This window comes from Paroedura picta, chromosome 13 (genome assembly GCF_049243985.1).
Source record: "Paroedura picta isolate Pp20150507F chromosome 13, Ppicta_v3.0, whole genome shotgun sequence".
Taxonomy (NCBI): domain Eukaryota; kingdom Metazoa; phylum Chordata; class Lepidosauria; order Squamata; family Gekkonidae; genus Paroedura; species Paroedura picta.
In genome coordinates this window covers 17454469-17473947 of record NC_135381.1, presented here as the reverse complement: position 1 = coordinate 17473947, position 19479 = coordinate 17454469, and the positions used below count along the sequence as shown (strand labels likewise).

At 48.3% G+C, this 19479-nt stretch overlaps 4 protein-coding genes across 6 annotated transcripts in view; 2 read left to right on the top strand and 2 right to left on the bottom strand.

The window, feature by feature from the left end:
• Positions 1-157: 157 nt before the first annotated feature.
• LRRC75B (leucine rich repeat containing 75B) lies at positions 158-7978 on the top strand. Its single transcript, XM_077308742.1, has 4 exons — positions 158-538; positions 2472-2600; positions 3903-4015; positions 5635-7978. Exons 1-4 carry the CDS (start codon positions 317-319, stop codon positions 6119-6121), a joined length of 951 nt encoding a protein of 316 aa, XP_077164857.1. The 5' UTR covers positions 158-316; the 3' UTR covers positions 6122-7978.
• Positions 7979-8329: 351 nt separating this feature from the next.
• On the bottom strand, positions 8330-11818 carry SNRPD3 (small nuclear ribonucleoprotein D3 polypeptide). 2 transcript variants are annotated; one of them, XM_077308745.1, is made up of 4 exons: positions 11666-11818; positions 10729-10881; positions 9075-9267; positions 8330-8479 (listed from the first exon to the last, which is right to left on the bottom strand). In XM_077308745.1, the coding sequence occupies exons 2-4, from the start codon at positions 10852-10854 to the stop codon at positions 8418-8420; spliced, it is 381 nt and encodes a 126-aa protein (XP_077164860.1). In that variant the 5' UTR covers positions 10855-10881; positions 11666-11818; the 3' UTR covers positions 8330-8417. The 2 variants fall into 2 exon arrangements, with proteins under 2 accessions (XP_077164860.1, XP_077164861.1); XM_077308746.1 differs by having other exon boundaries at positions 11633-11771.
• Positions 11819-12630: 812 nt separating this feature from the next.
• GUCD1 (guanylyl cyclase domain containing 1) overlaps positions 12631-19479 on the top strand; it is an 8089-nt gene continuing 1240 nt past the window's right edge. Inside the window, exons 1-5 of the mRNA XM_077308743.1 lie at positions 12631-12815; positions 14856-14940; positions 16482-16647; positions 17642-17733; positions 19218-19459. Of these exons, the coding sequence (XP_077164858.1) occupies positions 12779-12815; positions 14856-14940; positions 16482-16647; positions 17642-17733; positions 19218-19459 (622 nt within the window). The 5' untranslated portion in view covers positions 12631-12778. The remainder of the gene's footprint in view (positions 12816-14855; positions 14941-16481; positions 16648-17641; positions 17734-19217; positions 19460-19479) is intronic.
• The window catches only part of UPB1 (beta-ureidopropionase 1), a 25036-nt gene continuing 22685 nt past the window's right edge, over positions 17129-19479 (bottom strand). Inside the window, exon 10 of one of the 2 annotated variants that reach the window (XM_077308739.1) lies at positions 17129-17854. In XM_077308739.1, the coding sequence (XP_077164854.1) occupies positions 17756-17854 (99 nt within the window). In that variant the 3' untranslated portion in view covers positions 17129-17755. Of the gene's footprint in view, positions 17945-19479 lie in introns of both variants that reach the window. The other variant, XM_077308741.1, reaches the window with a different exon arrangement.

Genomic DNA, 19479 nt, shown 5'->3' with positions numbered 1-19479 from the left:
AATCCTGGCCAGCGGGGGTCGGGGGAAGCGTCCGTCAAGCATGCGGTCGCCAAGACGGGACGCGCCGGGCCGAGCCGGAGGGAGAGCAATGGAGTCCTCCGCCCCGCCCTCGCCCGCTTCCCGCCGCCCGGCCTCCCGCAGCAGGCAGCCGCGCCCCCGCCCCGTGCACGTGCCTGGCGCAGAGAGAGCGAGAGAGAGAGCGAGAGGGAGCCGCAGCGGAGCCGCGATGGCGGAGGGGGGCTGCCCCGCCCCAGCCCGGCCGTCCGGATCGCCGCTGCCCGGAGGCTGAGCCCGTTCTCGGCCCTCGCCGGCCGCCATGGGCTCCCGGCTGAGCAGGCACAGCAGCCCGGAGGGGCGTCCCGGTCGCTTCCCGCTGGCCTCCCTGCTCGGCCGTCCCCCGAAGCTGCCCGGTGCGCCCAGCGGGACGGCCAAGGCGGCGCCCTACGAGAGGCGAGTGCGCTGGCTGCGCGAGATCCAGGCCACCCTCCGCGCGCGCCGCCGGGACCAGGCGCTCCGCGTCCTCCTCCTGCTGCGGAAGGTGAGCGCCGCGGCCGGCCACAGGGCGCAGGAGGGGCGGCGCGCGAGGAGCCCTCGCCGGGAAGACGCGCGCTCGACAGCCGGAGGAGCCCGGCTCGCTCGCTCGCTCGCTGGCTGGCTGGCTGGGGTGCAGCGCTGCGCGTGCAGTGGGGAGCGCGCGGCCCGGGCCTGTCCGGGCTCTGCTGCAGCGGTGGGAGGGGGCAGGGCGTGGCGGGCGTGGCCTCCCCCGCCCCTTGACCGCGCTCTCCTCCGGCCGGGGCAGGCCAGTGGAGCACGGCCGCTATGCTTAGGGCGCCAGACGTCGTGGGCGGGAGGGCAGGACCCGGGTTAGCTGACGGCAGACCCTCCCGGGGCAGGAGCTGCCTCTGCCCGCTTTCCCGTCGGCGAGCGCCTCCTTGTGGCCTCCTTGTTCCCACCCACGTCGGCTCTCCGAGGGCCAGCCCGGCACAGCCCCAGCCTTCCTCCCTGCAGCTTCTCCAGGGCCCCGCCACGCCGTCCGTGCCGAGGCCTCCGGGTCAGCCGCCGGCAGCCCCGCGCTGGTGACATCATCCTTTGGGCGCCTTCTTTCAAGTTAGCCCTCAGCAGCTCCCAGGGGTAGTCAAATTGCGGCCCTCCAGATGTCCATGGACTACAATTCCCATGAGCCCCTGCCAGCAGGGGTTCATGGGAATTGTAGTCCATGGACATCTGGAGGGCCGTAGTTTGACTACCCCTGTAGACCGAAGAGTCGCTCCTGGTGATACAGCATGAATGGCCCGCCCACCTTGCACGCACCCCGGCTCTATTGTGCTCACGGCAGGCCTGCTGTCGAGCCACGAAATGACATTAAACATCTCTCACAGTACCCAGAACTCTTCCTGCTCTGGTTTAGGGGAATGGGGGACTTCAGTATAGTACAACAAAATAATCCAATGTAGTAAGCAGATATCCAGGGAGTCTTCAATAAATTCTTTAAGAAGCAGAATTGTTAATCCCAATGTGTTTTGTGGTGTGGCTTTATCAAGGGACATCAAATTTCAATTGTTTTCGACTGGAAACTTTAGGAGAACAATCTCTTAACGGATAATCTGGTATATATGGTTTTTAACCTGACTACCATTACTGCCAACCGAAGACTGAATTTTCTACAACAGTCTTTGGTTGGCTGTAATCGTGCTCAGGTTAAAAAACATATATACCAGATTATCACTGTTCTCCTAAACTGAAGTTTCCAGTTGAAAAAAATTTCATGTCCCTTGATAAAGCCATGCAGCGAAACTCATTGGGATTGATTGAGAATTCTTAAGAATTAAAGAGTTGATTGATGATTAAAGACTCCCTGGATGTCTGTTTACTTCCCTGGATTATTATGGTGTACCATATTGGAGTCGCCGTGCCTTCTTGCTTGTTCCTTGTTTGGTTTCTCACTGGGTCCCACCCCTCCTATTTTATTTTTGCTTAGAGGTTCATGTGGCAGGACTTGGGAAAACAAGGAAGGGGGGAGAGATGGAATATGGTCTGGCCTCCCTCCGCCCCTAGCAGGCCAGACCTCCGCCGGGGCAGGCCAGTGGAGCATGGCTGCTTTGGTAAGGGCAGGTCCAAAACTAGGGGCTAAAGTGCCAGGGCAATTATTCCAGAACTCTGGGGCATGTGCTCCCCATTTCTAGCCTGAACTGGTGATTCCTGGATGTATATTTACATTGAAGAGGCCAACTGTGTTTGCTCCCTGCCTTTTTCAGGAAACCTAGCCTAGAGTACATGCTATGCAGCTCATTTTGCTGGAAGGCTGCATTGAAAAAGCAGTGGGAAAGGTTGAGCCACGATGCCCATTAAATGCTCATTAAAATGGTTTAGTGGCATGCCCTACTGCTGTTGCCACTCTTGGGTTAGGACTCATGGCATCCCTCCCCCAATAGTCTTGGTGATCTCTAAGCTGGTTTGCTTTCTTCCCTTAGGATCTTGGACTAGAAGGGACTTTTCTTAGTGAAGTTCTCTATAAGAATGCAGCCTTTCTCAACCTTGTGGATCCCATCTCCCATGACCTGCTGATGAGCCTAGCCAGAGACCTGCAGTGCCCCAAGAAGGTGAGTTTCATTGCTTACCACTTGGGTGGAAGAGAAATATCTTTGTACAGTTTGCTTACTTAGAGAAAACAGGAGGGCTAGTCAGGCTGCCAGAGGTGCCCAGGTAAATGTGAAGGCCTGGGGGGAAATGTTTTTCCCCAGAGAATTCTGCAGTTTCCAGTAAATAACTTCAGAATGCACACAGCACTGCCTCACCCTAAACCTACCAGATTTGTTGTGCCAGAAGTTTAGTTGACTAGAACCCATTTATTGCATGTCGCGTGTCCTCGGTGGAAAGAGGTGTGGAGGAAGAAATGTGAATTGTGGGGTCAGTGAAATGTCAGTTTCTGTCTCTTGCATTTCCATGCAAAGCTCAAATATCTGGCACTCACAACAACACTGAGGGATCATAAAACATTCTTACTACAGTCTTGCTCATATGAGAGGAACCAGGAACCCCTGTAGATTCTTAATTAGACAGTATGAAACTTCCTGATAAATTCTACATTAGTGGTTTTGACAGTGAAGTATCCCTTTGACATTCTTCTGCTATGGAATGGTCCCAAGATCAGCAACCGCGTATCCTGGGAGATCAAAAGATTCCCCCCTGATTTCTGAAAGCTCAAAGGTCCATTTACTCTTTTGTGTAGGTGCTGGCATTTTTGCTTTAAGAACAGCAGAACATTGCTGACAGATGACATCTCACTAGGAGGATGAGCCCAAGATAATGTAGCTAGTGTTATTAGGGGACTGGTATTAGATGTGGGGACAGTGTAGGTGCTTCTGGGTTTGCTGCAAGGTCTGATCCCAGAACTTACATCTCTGTTAAGCGTTCCATTGTTACTGTTAGATGAGGGGGTTGCTCATAAATGATGAAAGACAGAGAGGTTTAATTGTACTGTAGCTCATTGTCACCTACACCTCCCAGTTTATCTGTAGTAGTCCCCGACCTTTTGTCTTGGGCTTCTCCTAGTCTCCACTCTGTTCTATCATTGTGCGATAGAAAGATTCAAGTGGGTAGCTGTGTTGGTCTGAAGCCACACAACAAAACAAAATCAGAGTGCAATGGGACCTTTAAGACCAACAAAGATTAATTCAAGGCGTGAGCTTTCGAGTGCAAGCACTCTTCCTCAGACTATGAACTGACCATCATGACAGTGGGAATATATTGTTTGACGAAGAGTGCTTGCACTCAAAAGCTCACGCCTTGAATAAATCTTTGTTGGTCTTAAAGCTGCCACTGGACTCTGATTTTGTTTTGTTGTGCTATAGAAACTGAAACCACCAAGTCCCTGCTAATAGTTTAGATTTGTTTGGTTTCAGGAATATGACCCCTGGAAGTCTGCAGACCGGATCTGCCGGCAGCTGATTTATCACTTGACTCCTCATTCAAAATGGCAACAGCACAGCAAGCCGCGTCAGAAGTCACAGGCAAGGTGAGCAATGCAGATTGGGGGGTAGGGGTTGAAAGTGAAATAGGGCAGGTGCAAGTGTAAGCCTCTTGATCCTGGCTGGGCATTAGCAAGAACGGCAGGAAGCACATCAATAAGGGGCCAGCTGGTGCTCCTGGAAGGATATTCTGCCTATGAAAACCACCCCTCTTCCCCAGCCATCCACCTTTCTGTGTGAAAATAGCGCTGAACATTCAAGGAAGGCACCTAGCAGTTCCCTTCTACAATCAGCATAGCAACAAATGGCATTTCCCTCCCCACAGTTGTGCTACCTCTCTCCCCCAGCCCCAGTCCGCACAAGATAAACTTAAGGGGGACTATTGCAAGAAGAAACCCAGGCATGGAAAAGAAGGGTATCTGGGATGGAAATGAGACAGGCTTGGCTGGAGGAAGGGAGCAAGTGGAAGTGAGGAAGGGTGGGGAAGGAGGGATTTGGATGCAAGAGCTCCAGAGAAGGTTAAAAGAGTACATGTCCCCAACCAAGGGCTCATCTAGAACGTAGCTTTGTTAGCAAGGCCCTGACAGCAGCTTTGCATGTGGTACGAATTAATGATAGGTACATGAATACTATACATATGTCACAGGTACCGCAAGGAGCCACAATTGGCCCCAGATGCGCATAGGAGGCTTAAAAACTGAGCTGTTCAGGGAGTACTACCGGTACATGCAGATACATATTTGCTGTATCTATAATATTGGGTGGGGGGCAGATACCAATCATGGGCATGGCACAAGGTAGTCTATTTCAAAGCCATACCTAAGTTGAATGAAAAAAAGAACATTCCTTCCCACAGCAGCCTGTTTCCTGGCAAGATGAGGGAGAATCAGCTTAGAGGACAAAGAGCTGCCTCACATCCCAGTTCAGTTTGTTCAGTTTCCACTTCCTTGTTTAAATAGCAGCAACTTTCCTAATAAAGCCCAACAGGCTGAGCCTCCACTGTGGCAAACTGATTTGCTCCAGTTAAGTTGCAATATTCTAGAACATGAGTTGCAGTGGTAGCCTCTGGTATTATCCTGTCACTCCTTAGATGTATTGAAAAGCTACCTGAGTTTTCCTGCAGGCCATTTTGGGTATTTTGCTGAACAAGCTAGGTGGCTTGTAGAAGTCATCACCACTTTCATTCCTATGTTAGAGTTTCCAGGTACAAAAGTCACCTGACAGGAAGTCATTTCCATCTGCTGGAAACTACAGGTTGCATATCTATGCGTTTTCTGAAATCCTAACATTCTTTGAAAGCACTGTAAGATCAGTTCTGGGAACCACTTTGCTTAACATACCAATGCACCCAAAATACCTTTTACGATACTGCAAAACTATTGCAGGATGGAATGAGTGAGTGACACAAGTTTAGGCTTTGTGCAACAGGAAGACCTTAAACCATGGGTATCCTTAAAACACTGAATTTTCTTAAGCTGTTGCAACTCTTTCACAGAGACCTAGCCGCATTAGTTTGGCCTGCAGTTTTGGGGGTTATTCTTAATCCAGAGAGGGATGCCACTCAAAGGAACCAAGATAGCATTACCAAGCTGTTTCTGCCTGCCCTGACGGCCTTTAAGTACCAAGGTCCCTAATCCTCCTCAATCTGCACTCTCTCTCTCTCTAGTCTGAAGAACAGCTTAAGGAAGAAGCTGAGCCACGATGCTGTGGATCTATCAGGGATCCCTCTTTCCACACAGGACATCCATCGCATGGCCTATTACCTGCAGAACAATGGCCACAGCCTCAGCACGGTGGACCTGAGCTTCACTGACTTGAACGATGACAATATGCACCTCCTGCTTCCTTTTCTGTGGTCCCTGCCCAAGCTCACCCATCTCTCCCTCAACGGGAACCGTCTGACCAAAGCCACTGTAAAAGAATTGACTGATGCCATGAAGGACATGAACCGGTTCCCTTGCTTGGCCTGGATTGACCTTGGCAACAATGTAGACGTGTCTTCTATGCCTCAGCCTCTGCTGGTTGGCTTGCGTAAGCGTCTCAATTTGCAGACCACCCTGCCCACTATCTACGAATCCCTCGATAGCGATTCTGAGCTCTCTACCGGTAGAAGACACAGTGACGGCGGCAGCGGCAACAACATTGCAAGGTGACAAGACACAGCCAAAGGCTGCCGAAGTCTTTCCCCCAGCGGTCCTGCGAAAGGGGCCTGGGCAATAAGACCTCCTGTGCAAGAATGATACCGTGGCAGTAGCATGTGCTGTACAGGCAAAAGACCTCCAGCTCTTCCAATCAGTTGTTTGGCACTTCTCTTGCCTTTTAGCAGCTCGGATCAACTTCACATTTTCCCAGTCAGACTGCTTGCTGCACTTCACAGCCAGAGTCTTCATCTCATGTATTTCATAACAGGGCATCAGTCACTTACCGCGATGACAGGGGACCCATCAGTAGACAGACAATTTGTAGGAACTCAGAACCACCTCCATGCAGCACTGGCTGGGATAATGTACAAGCTGCTGCCTTCTTGCTTCCCTTTCTTCCCCTCAGCTTATTAAGTCTCAGGGGGCTATGACTTCTATGCGCAGTGAGGGTTCTCCGTTTAAAGGCTGGGCCACTTCTCGGGAGGACCTCGACAAGAAGAGCAAGCACAAGCTACTCTCTTGTGCCAAGCGCCCTCCCCACTGCAGTGGCGTTTTCATTCTCCAGACAAAGGGCAATGAAATCCCACATTCAGCTCTGCCTGCAGATCAAGAAAACATGTGACTGGGTTGCAATGTCAGGGTTTTTGGAGCCCAGGCATCAGGGATGGGTGTCTCTACTCCATCTCTTTGGGATCAAAAGGAACAAGGACTGCAGATACTGCCACTGTATGAAAAGGGAGGGGCAGGAATGTTTGTACCACTTGAGCAGCTCGATACAGAGAAACGAACCAGCATAAAACACATCACAGCTCGGCCTTGTTTGCCATCCACTGGGGATGGCTAGACTTAAAGTTGTATTAAAATTAGGGGGTTGTAAAAAAGAGAAGAAAAAACCCACAAACAACAAAACATAACTGATATTTTGGGGGGTTGGGTATACTGAAACCCACCTCCCCCCACATCTGTATTTCCAAATACTCCTAAATCCTAATACTGGTATAGTATTTGGATTTGGTAAATATTGCGGAATGCCAAATTTGTTCAGTTCCATACGTGCAGGGCATTTAAAGGGACCCAGGTCCCTTTAAATGTCCTCTGCACTTCCAGCTGTGAAGCTGGCAGGCCCGAAAATATTCAGGATTTTTGGGGCTCTGCTATTTTGGTAGCCAGAAAAATAGCAAAAATAAAATCCAGCTGAAAGAATAACCAAAAAATATCAATAAGGTATTTTGGGGCGATATTCTTTTGAGGTCCTACTAGCCAAAAGTACACCCCTATTTAAAGTATGTCCAGGGTGGAAACTGACAATGCAGTATTCCCCAGAGTTTGCTGTATGCAATAAAGGACAATAAATGACTTTTGTCTGAAGGTGGAATATTTTAATACGGTGTGAGCAAGTTTGCTATAGACTTCCAGGACAGCTAGAGGTTTCTCAGTTCAAGCCCTGCTGTACAGAATGGTTGCTAATGGAGTGGGACCGTTTCCTGTATGAAACGGAATGCCTTCATTACAAGTTAATGTATTTAACAAGTGCTACGCTAGCAAACACAACCAAGTGCAATTAATTTCTCAGAACCTCTTAAGTTGTTGGTTTTACTACTTTGGAGGCTGAGCACATCGTCCCTTCTCCTCAAATGCAGAGCACTTCAGGAGCCAAAGGAAGCAACATACACCTGCAGAAGCAGCACCACTGTGATTTTCTTCGAGACTGGAACACCTCTCATCACTTTTCATTGAAAGAAAGCAATACAAACAGTTTCATGTTGCTCTTCAGTTTCTTCCACACTCCTTTGTGGAGATATCACACTGTGGCTATTGCAGTTTAGTGCTAAGGGAAATTGTGTATGCGCATGTAATGGTAAGTTTTTTTTTAAAGGTATAGAAGCCTTTTTGGCTTATACTGTAGCTACTCAAGATTTCTAGTTTACTTTCTAAATTTCAACAGCTAATGGTTATAAGATTTCGTTACCAAGCTACGTTCCACATGCAGTTTCTTTTCTCAACCATAATTAGTCTCTGGATTAAGTGAAGTTTTGTACAACAAATGTTCATGTACTAATGATGGATAATAAGCAGAAAAGTGATCAGTGGCCCTCCATGAAGGCTGCAATGACAGGATGCCCCACTCATCCTTTTCCTAAACCTGTTCCAGAACCATTACACTGAGGGCCGCAGTTTGACTATCCCTGATTAAAGCAAACTTAATGCCAAAGAACAGAATTACATTTTTCTAAGAAACACATTTATTGGAACACATAACACAATTAGCTTCCAACAGCTTTTAGTTCCCCAAGGAGAGGGTCCCAAGTTATCTTCGTTTCTGGAAAATGTTGCCACGCCCCATTCCACGGCCTCTTCCTCTTGCAGCCACTGAAGGGAAAACACACATATCTTATAAATGCTCCAGGGCATATTCTTCATCAAAAGCTCCCCTGCCCACAGCTCATTTTTGCTTGCAGTATTAATTTTATAGAGCCTCTTGTGGCGCAGAGTGGTAATGCAGCAGACATGCTGTCTGACACACTGACCATGAGGCTGGGAGTTCAATCCCAGCAGCCGGTTCAAGGTTGACTCAGCCTTCCAAGGTTGGTAAAATGAGTACCCAGCTTGCTGGGGGGTAAACGGTAATGACTGGGGAAGGGAATGGCAAACCACCCCGTATTGAGTCTGCCATGAAAACGCTAGAGGGCGTCACCCCAAGGGTCAGACATGACTCAGTGCTTGCACAGGGGATACCTTTACCTTTTTATTAATTTTATTTTCAAAATCTAAGCCTTTTATATTGGACATGGAAACAGAAAAAAATGCTATGGAACATATGGGCAAACTGTACAGTCAAGGGAATTGTATCTTGACATAGGGAGAAAGAAGGGTGAAACGCCTATTCCCCCTACTCTGAAAATCTTCATTTCTAGCTCACAGCCCTTCATCTGATTCCTGAAATTACATATAGACAGGCACTCACCCTGGGCTTTAAGGATAGCTGCTTTTCCTCTCCCAGCTCCAGAACCTTGGTTTTTATTTTTCATGCTTTTCAACATGGGAGCGTTTTTCAACATATCTGGTAAGATGAGAAACCGAATTTTGCTTCCCCGGATGTACACTTGCTCCAACTGTGCCACACGCCCATCTCTGTAAGTCACTGTGATGTTGGACATCTGGAAAGGAAAAATTGGAATTCCTGAATGCAAAGCTGCTGAAAATTATTTTCGTTGCTACCTCATAACTGTAATTTTGCTACTGTTATGAATAGTAATGTAAATATCTGATATGCAGGATCTATTTTGATTATTACAAATTGAACATAATTAAAGCATAGTGATTAATCACAAAAACAAATGCTGTAGCATGGGTAATAGTCTTAAGGTACCTGGACTTTTGTGGCAATCTGGATACCACTCTGGAATTATTAAAATAGAACAGGCAGCTGCAAGGAGAGGTGGTATATCACTTTTTTTTCAACCTCTCCACAACTAGCCACCCATCAGCTTTATTCCCAAATAGGGACGTTCCTCAGGGCATGTGACACATCCCACAGAAGCCCTGTTCACAACTGTCAATGAACTCATGTAATTCCATATGTACAACAGTGCAGAAGAGAGTCAAAAAGTAGGTAAGAAACAACCACCACATCTCCACTTTACAAATTACAAATGAAACTGGGAACCAGAACCTGGAGAAATGTGTTTCCTGTCAGCTGTACGCATTGAATGTAACACAAGAATTATTCAATGCACTTCAAGCAAAGGTTGGATACACACTTTTCTTGGATGCTTTAGGATGCTTAGGGCTAATCCTGCGTTGAGCAGGGGGTTGGACTAGATGGCCTGTATGGCCCCTTCCAACTCTATGATTCTATGATTCTAAAGAGGAAAAAGCATACAGAGTACACAAAACTACACGTGTATTCAGTGCAACTTGTGAACAGAACTACAGTTTGGAGAGGTGGATAAGCAAAGAAGTGAGAAATTAGAGGTTGCATATTGAGTGACATGAAGCCTTAATGAACTTAGCCACAAGTTAGGGAACTGGCCAGAGGGCTCGGTGAGTGGCCATGGGTATAAAAATCAAAGGGGGGGGGAGGAGTCAGTTATGGCATGGTATTGGGGGTCCAGGTTGTCTTCTCAGCTCTTGCCCTTTTTTCTGGCCTACATGAGGCAGAGCCTTCATAGTAGTAGTAAGGGCAGGTGGAAGGAGCAAAATGAGTGTAAAGGGTGCAGGTGTGATGTCACTTCTGGTGACATGACATGGAGGCATAACCTGCTGACATCAATTTGGGGGGCGGTCCTTGAAGCCTGAACATTTATTTCAGGGATTCCTCCACAGTCAAAAGATTGAAAAAAGCTGCTATATACTCTTCAGATCACTCATACCTAACTTATAAAGTAGCACTGACAAAATCTGAGAGTGGATGCTCTTGGGGAACCCCCAAGAAGCCTGGGTGGGGGTGGTGAAACAGCACTTCTTCCAACCATTCCAGTTTAATATTTATTGCCGAATGAGTCAGTCAGAGTTTCCCTTGGTTTAAAGACCCCCCCCCCAAATTAGACAACAACCTAAAGTGAGGCATTTTATAAAGGCTAGCCCAGACCCCCAGTTACTTCCCTAAGGAAACCTACCTGGCAGTTCATATTGTCCTCAGCCTCAATGAGCTTTCCCCGGTAGACTTCACCTGTATTGGTTTCACAGGTCACAATATGTCCCTCTGCTTCATGCAGAACTTTAATTGGCACTCCTATAGACATGGCGGCGGCAGTTGTCTGAATTCAAAGCTGAGGAGTTAAAGTGTAAAATGGTCATTCGTCACATTATCGCCCCCTCTCACCTTATAAACTTAAGACAATGTGAAAGCTCAGGAACACCAGCTTTGGGAGGGGGATCGATGCTGAGGGGGAAAAACGCACCACCACCAGACAAGCCTTTATAGGCAGGAAAGGGTAGAGCGGGAGATGACCCCCCCCCCCCAAATCTTCAGGCCACTTAAAGAATCCACAGGAGGGATTCAAATGGGTGGCCGTGTTGGTCTGAAGTAGCACAATAAAATCAGAATCCAGTAGCACCTTTAAGACCAACAAAATTTTATTCAAGGCGTGAGCTTTCGAGTGCAAGCCATCTTCCTCAGACTCTGAACTCCTTACATCAGGGGTAGTCAAACTGCGGCCCTCCAGATGTCCATGGACTACAATTCCCATGAGCCCCTGCCAGCTGGCAGGGGCTCATGGGAATTGTAGTCCATGGACATCTGGAGGGCCGCAGTTTGACTACCCCTGCCTTACATGTGAGGAGTATTGATCCACAGGAGGCTATTTCTGACTCTTCTACCCGAACAGCGATAGCCGCACGAAGAGCCTAGCGGGTTTTCGAAGAACCCACACCGCACCGGGGACCCTGAGCAGCCAATATCGGGAGAAGGCGGGAACCCAAGCGAAGAGGCCTTCTAGGAAACCTCATGCGCAGGAAAACTAGACGGGCCGGGGGCCTACCACAAACGTATCCAAACCACCCGAGGCCTACCCCGCTAACCTTCCCCTCCACAGCATCGACCAAGCTCCTCACCGTCCGGGGTTCTGATGGCGGCGGCGGCGGCGGCTGCTGCAAAGACGACTTTCCCTTCTCCAGAACCCCAACGCACAATGCGCCAATCACCCGGAAACTCGTAGCCGCTCTGCTCCGCACGCCGTAAACTCTATGATCCGAGGTGCATCAAGTTGAGCGGGCCGGCTGGGAAATAGAAGCCCTCGACAACAGTTCCGGGAGGCAGGCGGGCAAAGGCGGCTCTCCCCAGCGCAGCTACCGGGGCATAGTTGCTGTGCTGGGGCAAGAGACGCCGAGGCGTCCCGCGAACTGCTGCAGTTCCTCCCACGACCCCCAGCGGCTCCTTCGGCCCGCCATGGGGAAGTGCGGCCTGCCAACAGCCCTCACGGAGCATCTCGTGTCAGAGAGAGTCATGTGTGAATGTACGCTGGTTGGAGACTGTGGCTGTGCCTGAGAACATCTCCTATGCTAGGGGATCGCAGCGCGGCGTCCTTTTACAGGACAATGGAGTCCGGCGGCACCTTTAAGACCAGCCAAGACGTATCCGAGGCGTGCGCTTTCGAGTGCACGCACCCTTCCTCGGATAAAATGGATCAGGGAGCAAAAGAGTGCAGATCTCAGGAGAGAGGAAATGAGTAGCCAGTTGGCAAACAGCTTCACAACATCCCAAACAGGCCGTATGAAAATCCCTTGCTAGAAAAGCGAATCAGCCCTTTGGGTCCAATTGTCGTCCACAAAAACATTGGGGGGATAAAACTGTTAAGGCTAGTGACTAATGGCAGACGGTTTCCCAGTTGTGAAAAGAAGTCATTAAGAGAGACTTGTTGCCAGCCGTTTCCACCCAAGCATGGAGGCCACTGGACTCAAACCTGGCGCGACTTCAGACCGACACGGCTACCCTCCTGAATCTATCGTTTGACAGCCTTCCCTGCCTAACCCAACTCAACCCGATCCGACCGCCTCGCCTCCCGCCACTGGGCGGCTCCGCCTCTGCCGGCCCGGGAGGGAGGGAGCGAGCGTGGAAGAGGAGGAGGCGGAAGAGCCGCCGCCACCGCCACCGCCGCCGTGGGAACCATGACCGGGCCCGCGGCCGCCCCCTGAGCGGCTCCCTGGTCCTACGCTCGCCCGCCGGCCATGAAGAGTCCCAAAGAGGACGCGGAGCCGCCTGCAGGTCGGTCAAGAGCCCGCAGAGCATGTGCAAAGCGCGGGGTCTGCCTGTGCGGTGCAATGAGGGCGGAGAGCCTCCTCTGCCGCCTTCCAGGACCGAAGGAGCCGTCCCTGCCCTGGATGAGCCCCCGGAGGCGCCGCTGTTTGGCGAGCCCCTCTGAAGCCCCCCCCTTCCCGCGATTGTTGCCAAAAGAAACCAGATGCGGGGACAGCCTGGCAGGACGACCCTGACCGTGGGCATGGTCCAGGACGGGCATGCGTGGGGCGGGGGGAACCTTCCCTGTGCCGCCCCTTCCCGGGCGCCTCCCGTGCCCTTCGCCTGCCCGGCGCCATCGCGCTCCGCGGAGATGGAGGGGTGAGGATGCTGCTTGTGTCGCAGTCCCCGACCTGGGCCGGCTCTGCCCGCGGGGACTTGGGGCCAGGCTTGGGGGAAGCGCTCTCTCCCCACTCTGCAGTCTCCCTCCAAGCCGCCTCCCTGTGCCCGCCGCCCTTCAGGGTGCTAGGCCGGGTTAGGACGGGCCCCTGAGCAGGCAATAGATCAGGGGTAGTCAAACTGCGGCCCTCCAGATGCCCATGGACTACAATTCCCATGAGCCCCTGCACGCTGGCAGGGGCTCATGGGAATTGTAGTCCATGGACATCTGGAGGGCCGCAGTTTGACTACCCCAGCAATAGATCTTCCTTGTTAGATTTTCGCATGGACTCCTCGTCTCGGGTAAACAAGGCAATAGACATCTTAATGTGCACCTCTGTAATGCTTGCTGGTGTTAAGTTGGGCCGTGCTGACTAAACAGTGTGAATGTGCTTCTCGAAGTCCATGCATAGTTCATTGCCCGCCAGAGACCTCTTTAAATTGGTCCTTAAACCACACTTCATAATCTCTTAGAGGCCCAGCAAGACTAGTTCCCTTACCCTTCTGCCCCATTATGTGGTTCCTGAAAGACAAGACCCCTGGGGCCATTTTTGGGACAGGCACACATTTTTCTGCAGACCTAGGAAATTATGTGGGTTGACTCCACTTCACTGCCCTCCTGATATGAAGTTCATTATTCAAGAGAGTAAATGTATTAATTGCAGTGGTATATTCAGCTGGTGAGAAGTTTGTTTTGAATGCCAAGTTTAATTTGACTTTCTCAGAATAAATTGTGTTTTTACAGTTTTCTTTAAAATAGTAAAAACCCCTTTCTCGAATTCATAACTTGAGATGTCTTGATAAAAGCAGGGAGTAATTCCAGGTTATTTTTGGAGTTTGTATTAATTCTGACCCCCCAACTAATGTTAAAGAAATGTTAAAATTCCCCTGCATGGCTGAACTATTGCTAAATGTTGCCCTAAACAAACTCTTATTGCAATTTGGGCTCTAATCCTGGAAAAATCAGTAATGCACCCTATTTTAGATTTTCACGTGAATCTACCTGTGACACAGTGTCTACTGCTGAAGACCACAGAGAATCACTGATTTAAACACATTTTCCTTGTGTCGAAATGCACAGATCAGGGTACAAGTATCAAACAGACTTGCAATTTAGCCCTTCACCATCTCTTGCATTAGCAGAGATTCAGCCTGAAAGGAATTGTGGCTGGCCATAATAATTTCATCAATGAAGTTGTAGGGGGGAAGCTGCCCTGCCCCTTACACACTACCTGACCTGTCATTTTTAAAAACTGCACACAGATTTCTACACAATGGAATGAAAGATGAGGTTTCCCCTAAGAGGAAATGTAAAAAGAGTTGGTTTGTATACCCCACTATTCTCTGTCTTAAGGAGTTTCAAACTGGGTCATAATCTCCTCCACTTCCTCTCCTCACAACAGACACCATGTGAGGAAGGTGGGGCTAAGAGAGTCTGAGGGAACTGTGACTGGCCCAAGGTCACCCAGCAGGCTTCATGTGGAGGGGCAGGGAATCAAACCCGATTTTCCAGATGAGTGTCTGCTGCTCTTTACCACAGTCCTCATGCTGGCTCTCGAATAAGTGCGCAGAAGAAAGGCTGGGGTTTTCTGCCATGCTGTTCATTCACTGCTGTCTCTTTGTTTGGTGCAGGGGACCACGTGCAGCTGAAAGTGCCAGTGCTCCAGCAGTGGTACCATTGGGACTGTGGACTGGCTTGCTCCAGGATGGTACTGCAGTAAGTAAATTTGGCCAGGGCTAATGATAGCACTTAGCAGCAAGATAGTGGATTCCTGGATCTGAGCCACTGTGAAGGTTGCTGGCCCTTTAAAAATGTGTGACTAGCTGTACTGCCAGCTTCTTAGTTGTGGGAGGGGGGGAACTGACTGATTCATGTGATGTAAAAAATTGGAAGATCATTATTTCCCTCACTGGCTTACACCTTGTATCATACTACTGATTTGCATTGCTCTTATTAAGTAATTGTAATCAAGATGTAGCTTTTGTCCTGTGTTGTGCATATCTTGCCCTTTCCCATTCCACAAAGTTGCTGCCATTTGTGACCCACAAATAAAAAAGGGTTTCTGGTTTTCTGTGTGTTGTGTTGCCTGGGTTTCATTTTTCCAACCTGCTAGCTGCCCTGCTGAACTCGTCTTTCCTTCCACAGAGGAACATGAGCTTTAGGTGCAGGAGAATATTTAGATGTCTACTTAATAGATTTGAAGCAGAAGATTTTCATTTCTCTCCATCCCTTCTGCCAAGACGTTAGTCCGTGCGCTGGTAATTTCCCACCTTGACTACTTGTAACCTGCCTCTCCTCTTGCCCTACCCATTCTAAGCAGTTTCCAAAACCGAACTTCCTTTCCTGAATATCCAAACCACTCTCTTTCCTCTTCATTTCTGAATTCCGGTGGCTTTTTCTGCAAGTTTCTTCTCTCTGCCAGGTGACCCCGTAACCCTGATCCTGAATGAGCTGCTCTCCCACTATTCCCACTAGTTTCTCCTACTGTCATTTTTTTCTTGTCTGTCTTCTGTCACAATGCAGGTCTGGTTCAGACAACATTGTGGTTTGCACATTGGGAATGCCCTGCAGGCTCATTTGTTTCCACTACTTTCCCAGAGTTTGTGCTAATCATAGTTCAGGGCTATGGCCTTACTGATCACAAATGATAGCTTGCAAACCCACTTCAAACCATGATTTCAAGGGAGGCCTGGTTATTTCAGACCACAGTGGTGTGAGCCCTAATGTTACTATAACACTGCACTATAGATACAGAAAGCCATGGGCATGCAGAATTACTGCCCCAAGAGAGAAGGAGGGAGCATAGGAGCAAACTGAACCATAACTTGGAGATCATCTGAACCATATTATTTATGGCTCAGACAGTGTCTGAATAAACTTTCCATCAAATGTTTGCCAAGTTATTTCCTTTTATCCTCCAGTCTCTCACTGGTTTTCAAAACAAACAAATGTCAGGCCCTCATCTTGGGTCCCTATTGCATTTATGTAGACCAGTAGCTTATAAGAAGCTCTAAAATGCAGTTTTGTGTAAACATACCAGATACGTTACCTGCATACCTATTAAGCCAAGAACAAAACCCCAGAAGCAAGCAAGCATTTAACATCCCATTGATATGAATTCTGGGTCCTTTTGGTTGTGGGATGTCTGTCCATTTTAGATAGAGCCTTCTATTCTGTTTCCCATGTGCCACATGAAGTGTTCCAAAATGCTCTTTTTTTACCTAATGTTGCATCCACCCCTTTTTATTTAACCTCAGATACCTGAATCTTCTGAATGATGATGAATTTCAGAAGGCCATTCAGGAACTCCACTTGACAAAAAGCATCTGGACCATTGACTTGGCCTACTTAATGCGCCACTTTGGCGTGAAGCACAGATTCTGCACACAGACCCTGGGGGTAGACAAGGGTTATAAAACCCAGGTCAGTTTCCTATTTCTAACAGTGAAATGTTGATGTTACCCTAATTCTCTGGTTCTCTGGCAAAGTGAAGGCAGGGCTTCCTTTTGATGGCCATATCAGGTACAGTCCATGGTTTCCTGAAGAACACAACAGCAGTGGCAAACTCCATGCTGAGGATTATCAGGAAATGGATTGGGAATGAAACTGCAAATGGTGTGCTGCTCTTGTATAAAGCCATAACTCAGCCTTAGTTGAAATTCTGCGTTTCCCTCTGGTTGCTGTATCTTAAAAAGGACATTGCAGAACTGGAAGAAGTACCAGAGAGGGGAATCAAGATGATCAAGGAATTGAAGCACCTTTCCTTCCAAGAGATGGGGCCATAACGGAGATTTATAAAATTATGCTCGGGCTGAATAAGATGGATAGGAGGAGCTGAAAATAATATTAGAACTTGGGGGCCACTCAATGAAGTCAAATGACAATAGGAAGAAGACTAACAAAAGGAAGTACGTACTTGTTTACTCAATGAGTAATTGAAATTTGTTGCCAGTACATGTAGTGATGGCCTCAAACACAGACAGCTTTAAAGGGGGATTAGACAGATTGGGGATAGGCTCACCAATGACTACTAGCCATGTGAGTGAAGGGAACCTCCACATTCAGAGGCAGGAAACCTGGATACCAGTGCCAATTGGCAATGCAAGAGGGAAGACTTTGGCTTCTGTGTTCTGTTGGGTCTCCAGAGCAACTGGTAGGCTACTGTATGAAACAAGTTGTTGGACTACTGGCCTGATCCAGCAAGGCTCTTCTTACGTTCTTTTGCAATTCATGAACATTCCAGTCTGTTTGGCCTTTGCTTCTGCTGAACTGCAGTGTGATTCTAGATCCCATAGTTGTGTACCCCTCAGTGGGGAAACACCTTCTGGTATGGCTTGGTTCCTTCAAAAGCTACCTGATCCAGATATGCTCATGTTGAAAGTCAGTCTTAACCAGCCTAATTGTCTTCTTTGTTCAGTCATTTTACAGGAAACACTTTGACACAGAGGAGAACCGAGTCAACCAGCTATTTGCACAAGCCAAGGCCTGCAAGGTGCTGGTGGAGAAGTGGTGAGCTCTTGGTGGTGTCTTTTTATCTTTTTGCTTTATTGTGCAAATGGGATGACTCTTCTGGAATACTTAGCTCTAAAAATGTGAAAACTCCTGAGTCAGCATCCCGTTGAATTTTCATCTGGGTTTAGAGAAATGGAAGACAACTAATTTAGAGTCAGTCTGGGACTAGAGAGATCCAGGTGAAGAAGGAAGAACTGCATCAACCATCCTGAAGAGGAACAAGATAAAAATGCAGCAGAATGAAGTTTGAGAAACCAGTCTCTTATCACTCTTGGATCTTAATCTTAACCCTATACATATTTACATATCTTGGATGCTTTAGGATGCTTAGGGCTGATCCTGCATTGAGCAGGGGGTTGGACTAGATGGCCTGTATGGCCCCTTCCAACTCTGTGATTCTATGATTCTACATACTCATGTGCATATTTTCCCTTTCCTCCCAGGGTTTATACTAATCATGAAGGTCTATGGAATTCCTTGCAATTTACTCTTAAGGTTAACATAGTTATCATTAAGGCTGCAGTTGCCTTAGTTTTCCAACTTGTCTCCCCAGATAGGAGTACTTGGCTATGCCTCTTTTACATAAAAGCTGGGATTCTGCTGAGTACGGCGACTTATTGTCATCAAAAAGAATATTGCAGGTTTGAAGCTTTGTGCTCCTGACCACAAAGCAATAAGAAAACCACAATTTCTATTCCCATTCCAAATGAAGGCTTACGAATGTTAAAAACACATGATAAAGAACAATGGGTGATAGAGAACAAGGTCATGGCAAATTTTGAGGCAGGATTAGCCTGTTCCACTTCAAGTATTTAAAAGACAACCATGTAGAAGATGGAGCAGAGTTGTTCTCTCTTGTCCCGGAGGGACGGACAAGAACCTATGGAATGTAATTAATTCAAAAGAAATTCCGTCTAAACATCAGGAAGAAGTTCCTGACAATTAGAGCGGTTTCTCAGTGGAACAGGCTTCCTTGGGAGGTGGTGGGTTCTCCATCTTGGGAAATTTTTAAACAGAGCCTGGATAACCATCTGATGGAGAGGCTGATTCTGTGAAGGTTCATGAGGGTGGCAGGTTACAGTGGATGAGCGATAGGGTTGTGAGTGTCCTACATAGTGCAGGGGGTTGGACTAGATAATCCAGGAGGTCCCTATGATTCTGTGACATGGTTGGAATTCTCTCATCAGCATGGGGATGGTAGCTCTAATCTCCTGTCCTCGAAGATTATCAAATAATCTTTATGCAAAGATGGAATAGAGTTCCTATGTGTAAGCATGTGGAATTTTAGCAGATCTAACTATAACCCTAAATTGCCTCAGTAGTTATTATCTTTATTTACAGTATCTAGATGACCTGGAAGACCAAAAACTGCTTGGTGTCTGTCCTGGTCCTCAAACATCATCACTAGTGTAATAATTGATGTTTTGGTGGCCTTGGCTAGTGGCCCTCCTAGCCCACTTTCTCTCAATCTTCTTCCACAGCACAGTGACCATCCGGGACATCCAGGAACACTTGGCCCAAGGCCATGTGGCCATTGTGCTGGTGAATGCAGTCCTCCTGCTGTGTGACCTGTGCTCCAGCCCAGTCAAATACTGCTGCTTTCTCCCAATCGGACAGAAGTGCTTCTGCAGGAGCCCCGATTACCAGGGCCATTTCATTGTGTTGTGTGGCTACAACGAAGCCTCAGGGAGTATTTATTACAACAACCCTGCCTATGCGGACCGTGAGTAACCACCTTTGCTG